The 14,432-nt window shown below is 42.0% G+C and overlaps 1 protein-coding gene across 1 annotated transcript; it reads left to right on the top strand.

The window, feature by feature from the left end:
• The first annotated feature begins 1,387 nt into the window (after nt 1-1,387).
• On the top strand, nt 1,388-11,959 carry mfsd12a (major facilitator superfamily domain containing 12a). The gene is made up of 12 exons (XM_061732701.1): nt 1,388-1,502; nt 1,713-2,272; nt 3,276-3,395; nt 4,471-4,681; nt 6,685-6,814; nt 7,164-7,418; nt 7,494-7,586; nt 7,697-7,789; nt 8,874-9,044; nt 9,132-9,226; nt 11,016-11,146; nt 11,234-11,959. Exons 2-12 carry the CDS (start codon nt 2,125-2,127, stop codon nt 11,272-11,274), a joined length of 1,488 nt encoding a protein of 495 aa, XP_061588685.1. The 5' UTR covers nt 1,388-1,502; nt 1,713-2,124; the 3' UTR covers nt 11,275-11,959.
• Nucleotides 11,960-14,432: the final 2,473 nt, after the last annotated feature.

The raw sequence follows: 14,432 nt of genomic DNA, 5'->3' as shown, positions 1-14,432 counted from the left end.
GGGGCATTAATGTCAGTTTCTCTCCACGGTCATGAGTAATTTTGTTTTTCTCCAGTTAATCTTGTCCCTAGGCTAGAAAAGTATTTAAAACTGGTAAGTAATATGTTATTTAAATCAGCCTTTGTTTGCTTTAGATTCAATTAAATTGATTTATAGGCCATATCATTGATTACAGAAAAGTTGTCTCCCGGTGTTGTGCCAAAAAGTGATTGCCTGCCAGAACCTGATTTCTTCTGATTTCTGGCCGCGGGAGCGTGCACAGCAGCCCCTTGAATGATAGCGCCAAAACGTCAGATTTTCAGATTATGAAGCTCAAGAATGAGATCAAGTCATATTTAGGCAGAAACAACTTTTCATTAACTGTATTTGGCCTTCAATCAATTTTTGGCAGGTGAAAATGCCTATTTTGTGTTGTAATGGTCCTTTAAAAGAGTTAAAAGCAATAATGTGAGCTCTAGTGTTTATATTATGAAGCTCAAGAATGAGATCAAATCATATTTAGGTAGAAACAACCTTTCATTAATTGTATTTGGCCTTCAATCAATTTTTGGCAGGTAAAAAGACCCATTTTCAGGGGAGAAATCAGATTGTGGCAGTCAATCACTTTTTGGCACAACACCGGTACTTTCCAGAGACTCAAAACAATGGCTGTATTCTTTGAATACAATTTTCAAATCATTTCTTCTTCATTCTCCAGCCATTCTGAAATAAAATTGTTTGTAGAACATAACTTGTACATGTATTTTATCCAAAAGGACAAAAAATCTGTGGTAAAATTTTATAGGCTACTTGGCCAAATAATTATTAACAGTCTGGGGGGAAAAAGTATTAAATTATTATATATGTGTTATGTATAATATGTATTGCCATTTCTACCCTTTATCTATCTATCTATCTATCTATCTATCTATCTATCTATCTATCTATCTATCTATCTATCTATCTATCTATCTATCTATCTATCTATCTATCTATCTATATATATATATATATATATATATATATATATATATATATATATATATATATATATATATATATATATATATATATATATATATATATATATATATATATATATATGAGGGTAGTTGCAAGTATACCCTTCCATAGCAACAAGTTGCGTAACGTTGACGACGGTCCCTCCCCAACATGGCGGAGCCACTGCGCAGGCGTACTACTGGGAGGCGGGGCCTAACCCGCCGCCTCTAGTGTTATATATGTACAGCTTCTGCCAGTTATATATCTACAGCTTCTCCCCTCCAATCAGGAAGTGGCCGGCACCGCGCTCTGCTATTGGCTGGAGGCGGCATGACGCCGACCCCTATTGGTCCGTCGGCTTTTAATGTGTCTCGTTTCCAGCCGCAGCTTTTATTTACGCCTGCCAGCCAGATGTGGCGTCCACTTGTAGCCCGATAACGAAAGAAAGAAAAGGAAAAAAGAAAAGGTCCCGAAGCTTTTCGGTGTTTCTGGTTGTCCGACCCTTTTCACACAATCCGCCGGTAATGTTCTTGTCTAATTTACTAGGTCCTTATGTTTTCCTTAAGTAATTATTAGATCAATTAAATATCGCTCACGTTTCAGAATATAATTATCTACTCGGATATGTTCAAGATAGAGAAGGTGTAAAGGAACAATATGTAATTCTGCCAGTAAAAGCGCTGTTGTTTTGTTGCCGTGTCTTTTCTTCATCCCTCCTCCTCTTCCTCCAGGAGCTGTGGCTGTCAGCTGATCCTAGGAGGAAATAGGTGCAGCTCGGATCACCTGTCTGCTCAGGGATCAGCTGTCTGCTGTACGATCACCTGTCTGCTGCACGATCAGCTTTAGGCTCAGAGATCCCCTGTCTGCCCAGGGATCTGCTGTACGATCACCTTTCCCAGGGATCACTTTTCTGCCCAGGGATCATCTGTCTACACAGGGATCAGCTTTCTGCCCAGGGATCTGCTGTACGATCAGCTTTCTGTTCAGGGATCAGCTTTACCTGTGAGGGTGAAGGTGGCTGGACGAGCATCCTCTGGAGATTTGCAGTAGAACGATGTCCCCACTGAGCTTCTCCACGTAGCCCACCTGTGAAGTTGACCCAGTTGCCCCCAGCTCTCCCCCCCAGCCACCCCAGGGGCCGTGATGCCGGACACGGAGAGGTCCCTGCCGGCCCTGCAGAGGCTCAGCTACGCCGTGGGACACTTCCTCAACGACCTGTGCGCCTCCATGTGGTTCACCTACCTGCTGGTCTTCTACCACTCCGTCCTGGGCTTCAACAACACCAACGCAGGTCGGTGTCTCATGTCGTGCATGTGCTCGGGTGTTTTATATTGGGACTTTCTGTTTCAACTGTGGTGGCATTCCCCCCACAGACTTTATCTACCCCACGCAGGCACCGGGGAGCTGGCTTAGGTTTTACTCATAAACTGCCTGTTGTCTGAAGTGAAAGGGATCTGTCGTGGGTCTGGGCTGAGAGCTGGTACCGGTCCAGAACTGTCATGATCCTGGTTCCTCGGTTCAGTCTGGTTATGTGTAAAATCAGGCTGCAAATGCTGCTCTGTCTGTTCAGGCTCTGTTTCAGCTCTCATGGATGGTATTTGAGTATTTTGTCTTTCCTCTGCATCCACACTTCACTGGTCATGTTCATAATCTTCTTCTAAATCTGGCTTTTACTTCTCAGTCTGATGACTGTTTTCACTCCCAAATCTTCCAGTGTTTAATGAAACTTAGCCATTGAGGACAGATATTTACAGGACTGTCTCAGAAAATTAGAATATTGTGATAAAGTCCTTTATTTTCTGTAATGCAAAAATGTCATACATTCTGGATTCATTACAAATCAACTGAAATATTGCAAGCCTTTTAATATTTTAATATTGCTGATTATGGCTTACAGTTTAAGAGTTTAAATTAAAAATATTCTAATTTTTTTAGATAGGATATTTGAGTTTTCTTAAGCTGTAAGCCATGATCAGCAATATTAAAATAATAAAAGGCTTGCAATATTTCAGTTGATTTGTAATGAATCCAGAATGTATGACATTTTTGCATTACAGAAAATAAAGGACTTTATCACAATATTCTAATTTTGATAAAGGTCTTCCAGCATCTTTCTCCTTGCCTCATAGGTTGTGTGATCAGTCACAGAGCGTAAAATATCAGATCATTCTTAGTTTTTAATTCAAACTAAGTCTTCCAAGTGGGCAAACACGCTCATGTAGTTTGTTTTTTATTCATCTCTTTATAAATGAATGCCTCCTAACTCTCTCTTCCTCTGCCTCTGTGTGCTACAGGAGTTTTACTGCTGGTTGGGCAGGTAGCTGATGGCATCTGCACGCCGCTCATCGGCTACGAGTCGGACCAAACCCCTGGATGTGGAAACTACGGCAAAAGGAAAACATGGCATTTAGTGGGTAAGTGGGCTACTGTAGACCAGTAGCTCTCAACTCCTCCAATCACTCCTCAGTGAAGAGCCGCGTCACCGGGCTCTCACATTGATTCAATGAAGAGGTGGCACAGGGAGGGTTTCATGTTTTGAGACTTTAAGCTTGGCCTTAAAAACATGTCATGTGAGCCAGAAAGCATCAGCAAATGATTAGTCAGGGAGAGTCCGGTTCCTTTAGTCTTCTGCTTTCTGTCACAGCCGTGTCCTCAGTCCTCTTCCTTCTTCAAGACGACACCAAATTCACTTTGATGTTCCTTAAGCAACACTTGTGTCCTCTTTTTTTGTGTATAAACACGTGCTTATACTGTAGATGTGTATGTATGTGACAGCGTGTGTGTGTGTGTGTGTGTGTGTGTGTATATATATATAGACCTTTGTCACATTAAAACACATGTAGTCTTTGTCAGTCAGCTACTGTGCACATGATCGCTTGTCACTCTTTCACTATCTCACGTAACTCCAGCCTTAATTTAGTGGAGCTGACTCATGTCGGGCTGTGTTTTATGAAACCTTTGGACAGGTTTAACCCTTTAATGTGAGACAGGAACCAAGCGTGAAGCAGCTGCAGCAAAACTACCTGACGAGCCAAACTCGCAGCTCTAATGAGCCACGAGGTGTCTTTTACATTGCACTTCAACCCCAACAAGACGTTTGCAGAAACATAATGTGTAAAGTGTCACTTCCTATGTGACTTAAAACTCTGAAAAATACAAACAACGGAAAATCAGTGATCACTATGTTTTGTTTAATTTCCGGTGACGTGAGCAGGTCGGTATCTCACGTCTGAGGTTGCACAGCGTTAAAAACTGATGTTTCAGTCAGCTAATCCTCAGTGGAAAACTTTACACACCAAAAGACTGAAATACATTTCTTTTTAAGTGATTTTGTCATGGTTGATGTTTCATCACTTCCTGTCTTGTCGGCATGCTTGTGGTCACATGACGCTCATTTAAGTAAAGACGGACAGAGTGTTGGCTTTTTTTACACAATATAGTAATGTGTGTGTGTGTGTGTGTGTGTGTGTGTGTGTGTGTGTGATCCAGGTACCCTGAGCGTGGTGCTGTCCTTTTCCTTCATCTTCAACCAGTGTCTGGGCTGCGACGCCAACACCCCCCCGTGGACCAGCTTGATCTACTTCATGCCCTTTATCGTCATTTTCCAGTTCGGCTGGGCGGCAACTCAGATCTCTCACCTGTCGCTCATACCGGAGCTGGTGACCTGTGAGCACGCCAAGGTAGAGCTCACCGCCTACAGGTGAGGCTCGGCTCGTAAACGCAGCCAGAGGTGTCAAAAGTATTCACATTCATTACTCAGGTAGAAGTATAGATACTAGAGTTTAAAAACACTCCTGTAGAAGTTGAAGTATCAACTCAAGTTTTTTACTCAAGTATAAAAGTACTGGTTTCAAAACTACTTAAAGTATAAAAGTAAAAGTAATGTAAGGGGGAAAAAGCCAATTAGGACAAAAGCCATTGAAAATTAATGCATCTTAGGGCCCGATTTACTAAGATCCTAAATAAAGAGTACTAAATTGCGTGTGCACTGAAAAAGTTTGCACGTGCTGTTGTTGTGTGTTTTGCGGGTGATCAACTAAGATTGCGTGCAAACAGCAGTATTTAAATGAGGTGTTGCGTGTCTTAAGGTTTGCGGCGCAAACTTTGCGCCATGGAGAGTCTGGATGGAAAGCAGGATAGTCGCAAGCGCAAAATTAAATTTGACGCGGTGGAGTTAGAAATATTAGTGGAAGAGGCAAATAAACACATTCATGAACTACAGCAAAGACATTTAAACATTACCAAAAGAAATCTGCGATAGAATAAATGCAGTTATAAGACAAAAAGAACGGCAGATGAGGTTAAAACAGAGTCGGCGGCAGAACAGATCTAATTGGGGGGCACATAATAACCATACAGCGATGTAAATGCTTAATATGAGTTTGCCATCAACGATCACAGCAAACCAGTTTCAATTACACAACATACTGCAAAATCTCTTTTTAATACACACACACACACACAAGTGTATTGTGCACCCAAACTGCAAAAAAACAAAAAACAACGACGTACAGGCCACGTCTCTCCCTCCCTCGCCCTCTCCATCTCTCTCTCATACAACGCATACACATAAAAATGTGAACAGTGAATCTCCAAATTTAATTTGACGAAATTAGACAGACCCAAACATTCCACATTTGCGTAATAATAAAAGCCAAGGCTGGCGCCATGAAGTCAATTAAATGCATGTCTCACCTTTTAGAAGAGTTGCACATCTTAATTTTCCTATTTCACCATAGATCACACTTTGGGAAGCCTTCTTTATATTTTAGTGTTATTGCCGCGTAGATAAGAGTGAGTTTGATGCTCCTTAATAAGTTTTGATCCGCGGATCAACATCAACCCAGCTCCCCCAACCCCTTGCTCCCTGATTGGCTGATTTATGGTTCCGCGTCACACCAACACAGAACTGAATTTGCATCTTCCCCTCTCAGTATTTAGCGATTTCTGGCGGGTACGCCCCATATTGATTATTCATCAGGGCAAAAGTACTAAATGAATTGCGTGTGCTATTTTGCGCATTTGAGAGGCGCAGTCCTCTTTGCACGCTGTTAGTAGATCAGCTGGCACTTTGGTTTGCGGGTGCTGTCAAGTTTGCACACGTTTTTACACACGCAAACCTTTAGTAAATCAGGCCCTTTGTATGATGCAAATATATTAAAGAACCATATATGTGTACTATTGAGCATTAACATGTGTTTCAGAGAGCAGGAGATATGATGACTAGTTGCCTATAAGTATTGTAATGGTGCAAAAAGTCAAACTTCAGAGGCATGTTATCATTTATCCTAACCTTTATTGGAATGTACATCCAAGTTTAGTTGCAGGAATCTGAGGTAACGGATGTAAGAACAAAACTGGACAAGAACATCTGAAACAACCACAACCAAATTCACTCTATCCGGATGGAGCAATTTAACTGGATAGTTTTCTTTTAAGGCCGAAATGAAACAGAGTAACGAGGCTGTTTTTAAAATGTAAGGAGTAAAAAGTACAGATAATTGCGTGAAAATGTAAGGAGTAAAAGTAAAAAGTCGTCTGAAAAATAATTACTCCAGTGAAGTATAGATAACCAAAATTTCTACTTAAGTAAGGTAACAAAGTATTTGTACTTCGTTACTTGACACCTCTGAATGCAGCACATGCAACATGGAGAGTAGCGGGTCCTGAGCTAACGCTATCTCTCTGTCTGTCTGCGAGCAGGTATGCGTTCACTGTCATCGCCAACATCACAGTGTACGCGTTTGCTTACCTGCTGTTCCACATCCAGGCCGGAAAGGACCAAGATCCACTCAGTGACGCACTGGGACCAGCGGACATCCCAGTCTTCAGGGTGAGGACGCGCCTGTTGAGACTTCAGTGTTCAGGGATTGTAAATAATCTGCATCAACTTGTCTAAACTGGTGAACGGGGAAAGAATTGAGAGGTTAAAATGTCCAGATAGACGCTGAGTTCAGCACATACTCACTTTTAGGGCACAGTCAGGTATTTGAAAAATACTTTATCCACCCCCAAAGGGAAATAAATTAATAGACATAACTGTCACTTGTCACCACAAAGACAAACAATAATACTTTTGCTGAAACCTTGTGTGTGTTAATGGCGTTTAGAGGAAGTGAAAGGACACGAAACCGTCTCGTTTCCACCAGTCAGGAGTGACCATGAGCAACGTTTGATTACAGAATCTGGCGCTAATCGTGGTGGGGTTGGGCACCATCTTCGCCGTCTTCTTCCACCTGGGAACCTCAGAGCGCCGCTACCCCGGGGCCAGAGAGGAGGCTGGACCAGAGACGGGGGAGCGGAGGAAAACGTCGGTGGAGGAGGAGGAGGGGGCGGTCGTGGGGGAGCGGAGCCCCCTGCTTTCTCCCTCCAAGAGAGCTTCATCTTCATCCTTTCTGCAGTGGAAATGTTGGCTGCGGCAGCCGTCTTTCTACCAGGTTGGTGTCTCGGATAGTTCACAACATGATCTACTTTTACCTGAACGTTGTCTGACAGGAAGATTTCTGTTGTAGGTGGCCTTACTGTACATGTCCACCAGGTTGATAGTAAACCTCTCTCAGACGTACATCTCCATGTATCTCATCCACACGCTGGGGCTGCCCAAGGTAAAACTCTCCTTTCTCAATTTTACAGACGTTTCAAAGTTTCAAACACCAGTTTTCTTCTGTCATCCACGATTATTATTTTATTATCGTATCTTTTTCTCCTCTGATAGAATTACATTGCAACCATCCCCTTGGTGATGTACGTGAGCGGCTTCCTGTCCTCCTTCATCATGAAGCCAGTCAGTAAAGGCATCGGCAAAAGTGTGAGTAGCTCCGTTCATTTAGCTGCCTCAGGTCTTTGTTATTTTACTGTTGAAATGAATCAAGAAAGCAGTGAGACTGTGAGGTTTGCAATGAACTTGCAGTTTAATAAAGCGTTGGCGTATGAATGTTTTCATGTACGTGTTATTTGAGAGGACGTGCACGATTGACACACACTGCTTCATTTATATGCATCACACTTCAGTTACCTACGTTGACCAAAGTGGTTTACAGCATTGAACAGAAATAAAAGACCAATACAAAACAAATGTAACGATAGAAAGCATTTAAATAGAGTAATGTGGAAATATGGAAATGGAAGAAAAAGACGCTACAGAGCGAGTCAGGATGCAGCAGGGCCGTCAGAAGAGCAGTAAATGTGCGCCAGCCACAATTTGTCCTACTGTACTTTTCATAATCATTTTTATTTTCTCCCGTGCGGTGCTGATCTCGCAATTGAAGCCCTGTATAATAAAAAAAAAAGGTTACTACATGGATCACGGGTTCTTTTTGGAATGTAACCCCCGTTAAAAACGAGGGATTACTGTACTTATAATTAATAACTGAGAAAGGAAAGAGAAGGAGGGTGATGGGGTTTACTTTGACATTTGTTGTGAAAATGTTCCTGTTTACCAAAGAACAGGAGACATCCAAGTTAAAACAGTAGCTACGTGAAGGCCAGAGGTTCACCGGCCTTAGTTCTGTCCTTAGTTCTGTTTGTGTTTTGGAGAAGAGGCTCGTACCTGTTCCCACGGAGACGGAGACAACCTGCAGGGTCACATCCTCAGGGGCAGCCTGCATGTAGAGATGAGCCTCCTCCTCAGCTCCTACAGTTCAACATGTCAAAGTGGTTTTATACACTTAACTAGGAATAACTGTGTACATGACTAAGTAAAAATGGTTGCAGACCTGATTAATTCAAAGTGATTACACGTGTTCGCAATGTTCTTTTAACAAAACTCGAGGCAGAAAAGTCAATTGTTCTGATAGAATCCAACAACGATGGGTTTTACGTTCTTTTAAAGGATTTTCATTTAAAAAAGGTGTTAAACCTGTGGGTTGTGTGTTGTTGTCTGATTTCTCCAGCTCACCTACTTCGTGGGTCTGGTGCTGATAATGGGCTTCTCCTACTGGGTTCTGCTGGACGCTAAGATGGGCCAGCAGATCTTCGGGGCGGCGGTTCTGCTGGGGACGGGCTCAGCCACCATCCTGGTCATATCGCTGGCCATGACGGCCGAGCTCATCGCTGACCAGACGGTAAAGGGAGTGTGTGTGTGTGTGAGTGAGAGAGATCAATTCTCTTCTGCTTCAACTGTTCTTTTCACTTTCTCTCTGTTTTGGCAGCAAAGTGGAGCATTTGTGTACGGAGCCATGAGTTTCACCGACAAGTTGGCTAATGGAATCGCTGTGATGTTGATTCAGACGCTGCATCCCTGCCAGTTAGCACACACACACACACACACACACACACACACACACACACACACACACACACACACACACACACACACACACACACACACACACACACACACACACACACACACACACACACACACACACACACACACACACACACACACACCCTTAAGCAATGTTCACGCTGCAGGTCCAAATGCAGATTTTTTTACCAAGATCCCATTATTTAAATGTTTTCATTTATCCAGTGTTTTTGTTCACAGTAGTGTTGTAGATGTGTTTTATACCAGACTTCATTGTGAACTGGCTTCTGCGGTGAAGTGACTTCAAACCCGATACATCAGGTGTGTTTTTGTAACTGAGGATGCAGCAGCGAGGAGGCTGCAGGATTTGGGTTTGAAGTTCTTCCCCACTTGAAGCCATCAAAGTTTTAAAGTCATGATGACGAGGAGAAGCTCGCGGACAGTTTTAAACTCTGGCCGTGTGGAGCGACGGCTGCCAGGCTCGTGGACGAGGGACCGGAGCCAGGGTCGGTGGACCGTGACCGGGATCACTGCCGATTTAATCCAAAACACCCCGATTATCGAGTTATTGGGTTGGAAAACATTGGATAAGCATCAGATTTAGGACCACATATGAAAGTGACCCGTGTCTTATGCAATAAAATCAGCTTTCGTGGCACTTTAGCTGATAAGTCGGATATGGCCAAGTAAGCTGGGTTTGGACCGCTTTTGCCCTGCAGCGTGAGTGCAGCTTCACACGCTTGAAGTTCCCAGATGCAAATGAAACAATGTCAGAAACCTTTAAGGCCTGGATGGCATTAAACTTCTTAAATTTAATTCAAGGTAAAACTGAGGTCATGGTGTTTGGACCCAATCGGGCCTGTGATAGCCCTCCTATTGATCTGGGTTTCCTACACATTTACTTAAAAACTACAGTCACCAACCTCTGCGTCAAAATGGACAGTGATCTTAAACTGGACAAGCAAGTAAATTCTGTAGTAAAATCCAGTTTTTATCATCTGAGGCTTTTATCTAAAATTAAATCTGTTTTATCTTTTAATGATTTTGAACGAGTGATTCATGCTTTTATCCTAACCCGTTTGGACTACTGTAATGCCCTCTATACTGGGGTCAACCAGACCTCCCTTGCACGCCTGCAGTTAGTCCAAAACGCGGCTGCTCGTCTTTTAACAGGAGCCCGCAAGCATGACCACATCACCCCCACCCTCTCTTCACTGGCTCCCTGTCTTTTTTAGAATTAATTTTAAAATACTATTGTTTGTTTTTAAGTCACTAAATGGGTTGGCACCAAAATATATCTCAGACCTCCTACACGTTTACACTCCCTCGAGGTCTTTGAGGTTTCTACTCAGTTACGTCTTATCGTTCCCAAAACAAGGCAAAAAACCAGGGGCGACCGTGCTTTTTTGAGCAACAGCCCTTAAACTCTGGAACGAGCTTCCTCCCCACATCAAAATGGTCCCCACACTCGAAATTTTTAAATCTTGTCTTAAAACGTATTTTTATTCTTTGGCTTTTAATCCAGCATGAGAGTTGTTTGGTCTCTGTCCTGTCTTTTACGTTTATGAATCACTTGTTGTTGTCTGTCTGGTGTGTTTTTATTTTGTGCTTTTATGTGCTCTTATCTATTTTACTCTGTTTTTAGTTTTTACTATTTTATTATGTTTTGTTTTACTCATTGTGCGGCACTTTGGTAACCTTGTTGTCTTTAAAATGTGCTAAACAAATAAAGTGGATTGGATTGGAGGAAACCTTTGGAGTAACAAAAGCACCTGTGCTCCTGCAGCTCCGGGGGGTGCTGCCCCGCCTGTGTGTGGTTCTATCACTACATCATGGTCATCGTCACGGGAGGCGTAGCCATCATCGCGGCGCTGGCTCTCTGCTCCATCCTGATCTGGCCCATCAAGATCCGACTGCGTGAGTCAGAGATGTAAAGATGTGTGCAGGTTTGAGCGGTGCTGGCCGTGCGTGTGCGGAGCTTCAGCCTTGTTTGTCTCTTTCCAGGAGGAGTCCCCGTGACGTCTGATGCGACCCCGGTCAACTGACACCCCCCTCCCCCTGACCTGACCTGCAACCATGGAGACGCACAAACTGATTTTAACTGGACAGAAGGAGTTCTCGTGACTGCGCCTCAAAACTGATTTTTTTTTTTTCTTTTTAAGACAATCACGAAGAATTGATCAAAATGTCTTTAATAGCTGCTAAGCTGGTGCACTTTATGCAGGAAGAGAATTCACTATTATTTTTAAAATGTATGCTAGGTAGACATTTAAAACCCTATAAAACATTCGCCTTGTTTACAATCATTTACCCAAAAACTCTAAAAATAGATCAGTATTTTTGTGGTGAATTGGGAAAGGGAGGTATTTTTCAGACTTTTCAGACAGAGAGTCTAAAAACTCCAAAGACGATGGAGGCAGTAAAGCCTGTCTGTTGTCATGGTAACAAAGTGCAGTAGAGTTGCTGCATCAGCAGGGTGGTTGACACACCACTTCTTTGCTCACCACACTACTCCTGAATCAGTGACTTTAGACCTTTAACATTTACATTACTAGTTTAGTAAAGATAGGAACACTTCCCCCCCAGCTGGCCGTGGACGCTGCGGGGGGTTTTGCAGTGAACTGTGCTGACCACCACCTCCATTAATCCTTGTTTTTTTTTCTTTACGCCACTTGTTACTTTGAAAGGTAATTGTTTAACGTGTTACTTAGTAAAAGACTTTTGCAAACACTCATGAACCTTTTTTTTTGGTATCGGTTGGGCTTTAGTACCAGATGATCCGCATGGGTCAGAGCAGAGGGCCGCCAAACGTGCTCCTTGCAGCCAAACGTGTGACAGAACCCTGGAAAGTTTTAGGAAAACGCGATCAAAACGGTGAAACCTTAATTTTATTGCATCTATAAGACATGGACACCCTGATGGTAACGGCATCCTAACAGCTGATTTCCAGTCAGAACCTGGTCGCATTTTCTTTCACAGAACTTTGCTGGGTTTACCTTTGTCAGCTCACTGATTGAGTGTCTTCATAAAACCCAGGTGTTTATTATTATTTAAAACGTATATGTTGTTTTATTTTTGTTTTTATGGCTGTTTTTTTTTTACCTTTCTTGGAACAATAACTCACTTTTGTGTGGATCTTTTTGTATTTATGTATTATACAAACTTTATACTTTCATCAGTTACAGTAATAATCTGTGAAAAATAATTTTTAAAACAAATGACTGATCAGCAGAAGTTGTGTGATATTAAAACAACGCTTAAAGGGACCAGGCTCTCGTCTGCATCCATGCGATATGTGAACGGTGGTAATCCGCCCAGCCGAGCACCAGGACCCGCAGGGATCAACGTTTAACTGGAGAAAACATGTTGAGCAAAAAAAAAAAACTCTGTTGTGACTTCAGTGTCTCTTGTCTAAATTATATCTTGCCTTTTTACCACTTCCCTCTGTTGCCATAGCTACCGCTGATCACATGTGTGAAGTGTAACTAAACAGGTTTGGTATGGTAAAATTGTGGAAACGTCTAAATTGACTGAAAGTCATAATAATTTTGCATTTTCTTTTAGTTTTGTCTGATTTATTTATCATTGATTCGTGTTTGTTTATATATAAAATATATATATATATATATATATATATATATATATATATATATATATATATATGTATGCGCGTATATACATAATATTATAGCATAAGCACTGAGAGCTAAGGATGAATTGAGACTAAATGAGGACAAAGTCCGCCGGCTTGAGAGCATTATTGAGCAAATTCAGTCTTTAACTAAATAACTGATGTGTGCTGTGTTGTCGTTCATTTGTCGGTGTATTTGACCTTTTAAGATTTTAAGATCTAGTGAGGTCAAACGACTTGACTATAATCTGATGGGTGGAACTATGAGAATTAGAAATGCTTTAATTTCTATTTCATGCAACTTCATCTCGCTCTGACAAAATGGAAATGTTTTTTTTCATTTTCCATTAAAGTTTTGTTTCCTAAATAGACTGCTGATAATTTGACACACACACGCTTGCTTATCATCTGAAATAATTGTCTATTTTGTTTGTGTCCCTGACCGATTGGTTTTCCTTCAGTAAGAAGCATGAAATATGGAGAATGTAAATCTGAGCGGCAGCAGTGGTTACGGCTGAACAGCACATGACTTCCCCTTTCACATGGAAACAAATGAGGAAGTGAAAAGGTTTGCAGCTGTGGGAGCAGAAATTGGGAAGTTTCCACAATACAAGTTTGTAAAGTGGTAGTGTGCGTTTACACATGTATAAATATTCATTAGATTTAATTTATATTTCAACGTGAACACCGCAGATCATAGTAAATGTCAGTATATAGCTACACTACCGGTCAAAAGTTTTAAAACACCCCAATTTTTACATCTTTTAAAATTGAAATTCAAACTGTTCAAGTCCGCTTCAAATGGTATCAAGTTAAGTGCTGAACTGCAGGAAGTTGGGGGTGGGGGGAATGGTTTGGTTACCCCAAATTGAAAAATCCTGTACGGAGGAGGAAGTGTGATGGTCTGGGGCTGGTGATCCGGATCCAGGGTTGCTGACTTGTACAGAGTAAGATGAACCAAAACTGCTACCACTCTGGTTAGCACCCTCTGCTGTGGGTTGGGGTCGTTACCCCCTGGTATCTGCCTAGTTGATCAGCTCAGTCTCCAGACTTAAAGCCCATCCAGCTAGTTTGGGATGAACCGGACAGAAGAGTGAACCACAAGCAGCCTGCAAGTGTCACAATTATGAGAACATCTGCAACAGAGTTGGCTGTAATTTCTGAAGAATATTTCATTTCCACATTTCCACATTTCCATGGAAGACGGAAAGAGTGTGTTCAGCTGTTATCTCTAACATTTAGAAAGAATTTTGGTTTATAAATTGGGTTCAAAGGCTTCTTTTTTCAGTTTTTTATCCTCTATGCTTTCATTTCAGAGTACAATGAGAGCATACATACATTTCAATAACAACCTGGGAAAATATCTATCTATCCATCCATCCATCCATCAATCTATCTATCCGTTCCTCAGAGACTTTGGTCCATATTGACATACTAGCATCACGCAGCAGCAGCAGATTCATCAACTGTACATCCGTGATGGAAACTCCCCCACACCCCAAAGATGCAGCGCGGAACAAAAACAGAAGAGTCTTGCACTTTCACTGTCCAGAGCCTAAATAATAATAATAC

This window comes from Cololabis saira, chromosome 10 (assembly GCF_033807715.1).
Source record: "Cololabis saira isolate AMF1-May2022 chromosome 10, fColSai1.1, whole genome shotgun sequence".
Lineage (NCBI taxonomy): Eukaryota > Metazoa > Chordata > Actinopteri > Beloniformes > Belonidae > Cololabis > Cololabis saira.
This window is presented reverse-complemented; position numbering and strand designations above follow the sequence as displayed.

Coding starts and splice junctions, on each gene's coding strand:
- mfsd12a (XM_061732701.1), top strand. CDS start 2,125: ATGCCGGACACGGAGAGGTCCCTGCCGGCCCTGCAGAGGCTCAGCTAC. Junction 4,682..6,684: donor GTAGAGCTCACCGCCTACAG/GTGAGGCTCGGC, acceptor GTCTGCGAGCAG/GTATGCGTTCACTGTCATCG. Junction 7,790..8,873: donor GTAAAGGCATCGGCAAAAGT/GTGAGTAGCTCC, acceptor TGATTTCTCCAG/CTCACCTACTTCGTGGGTCT.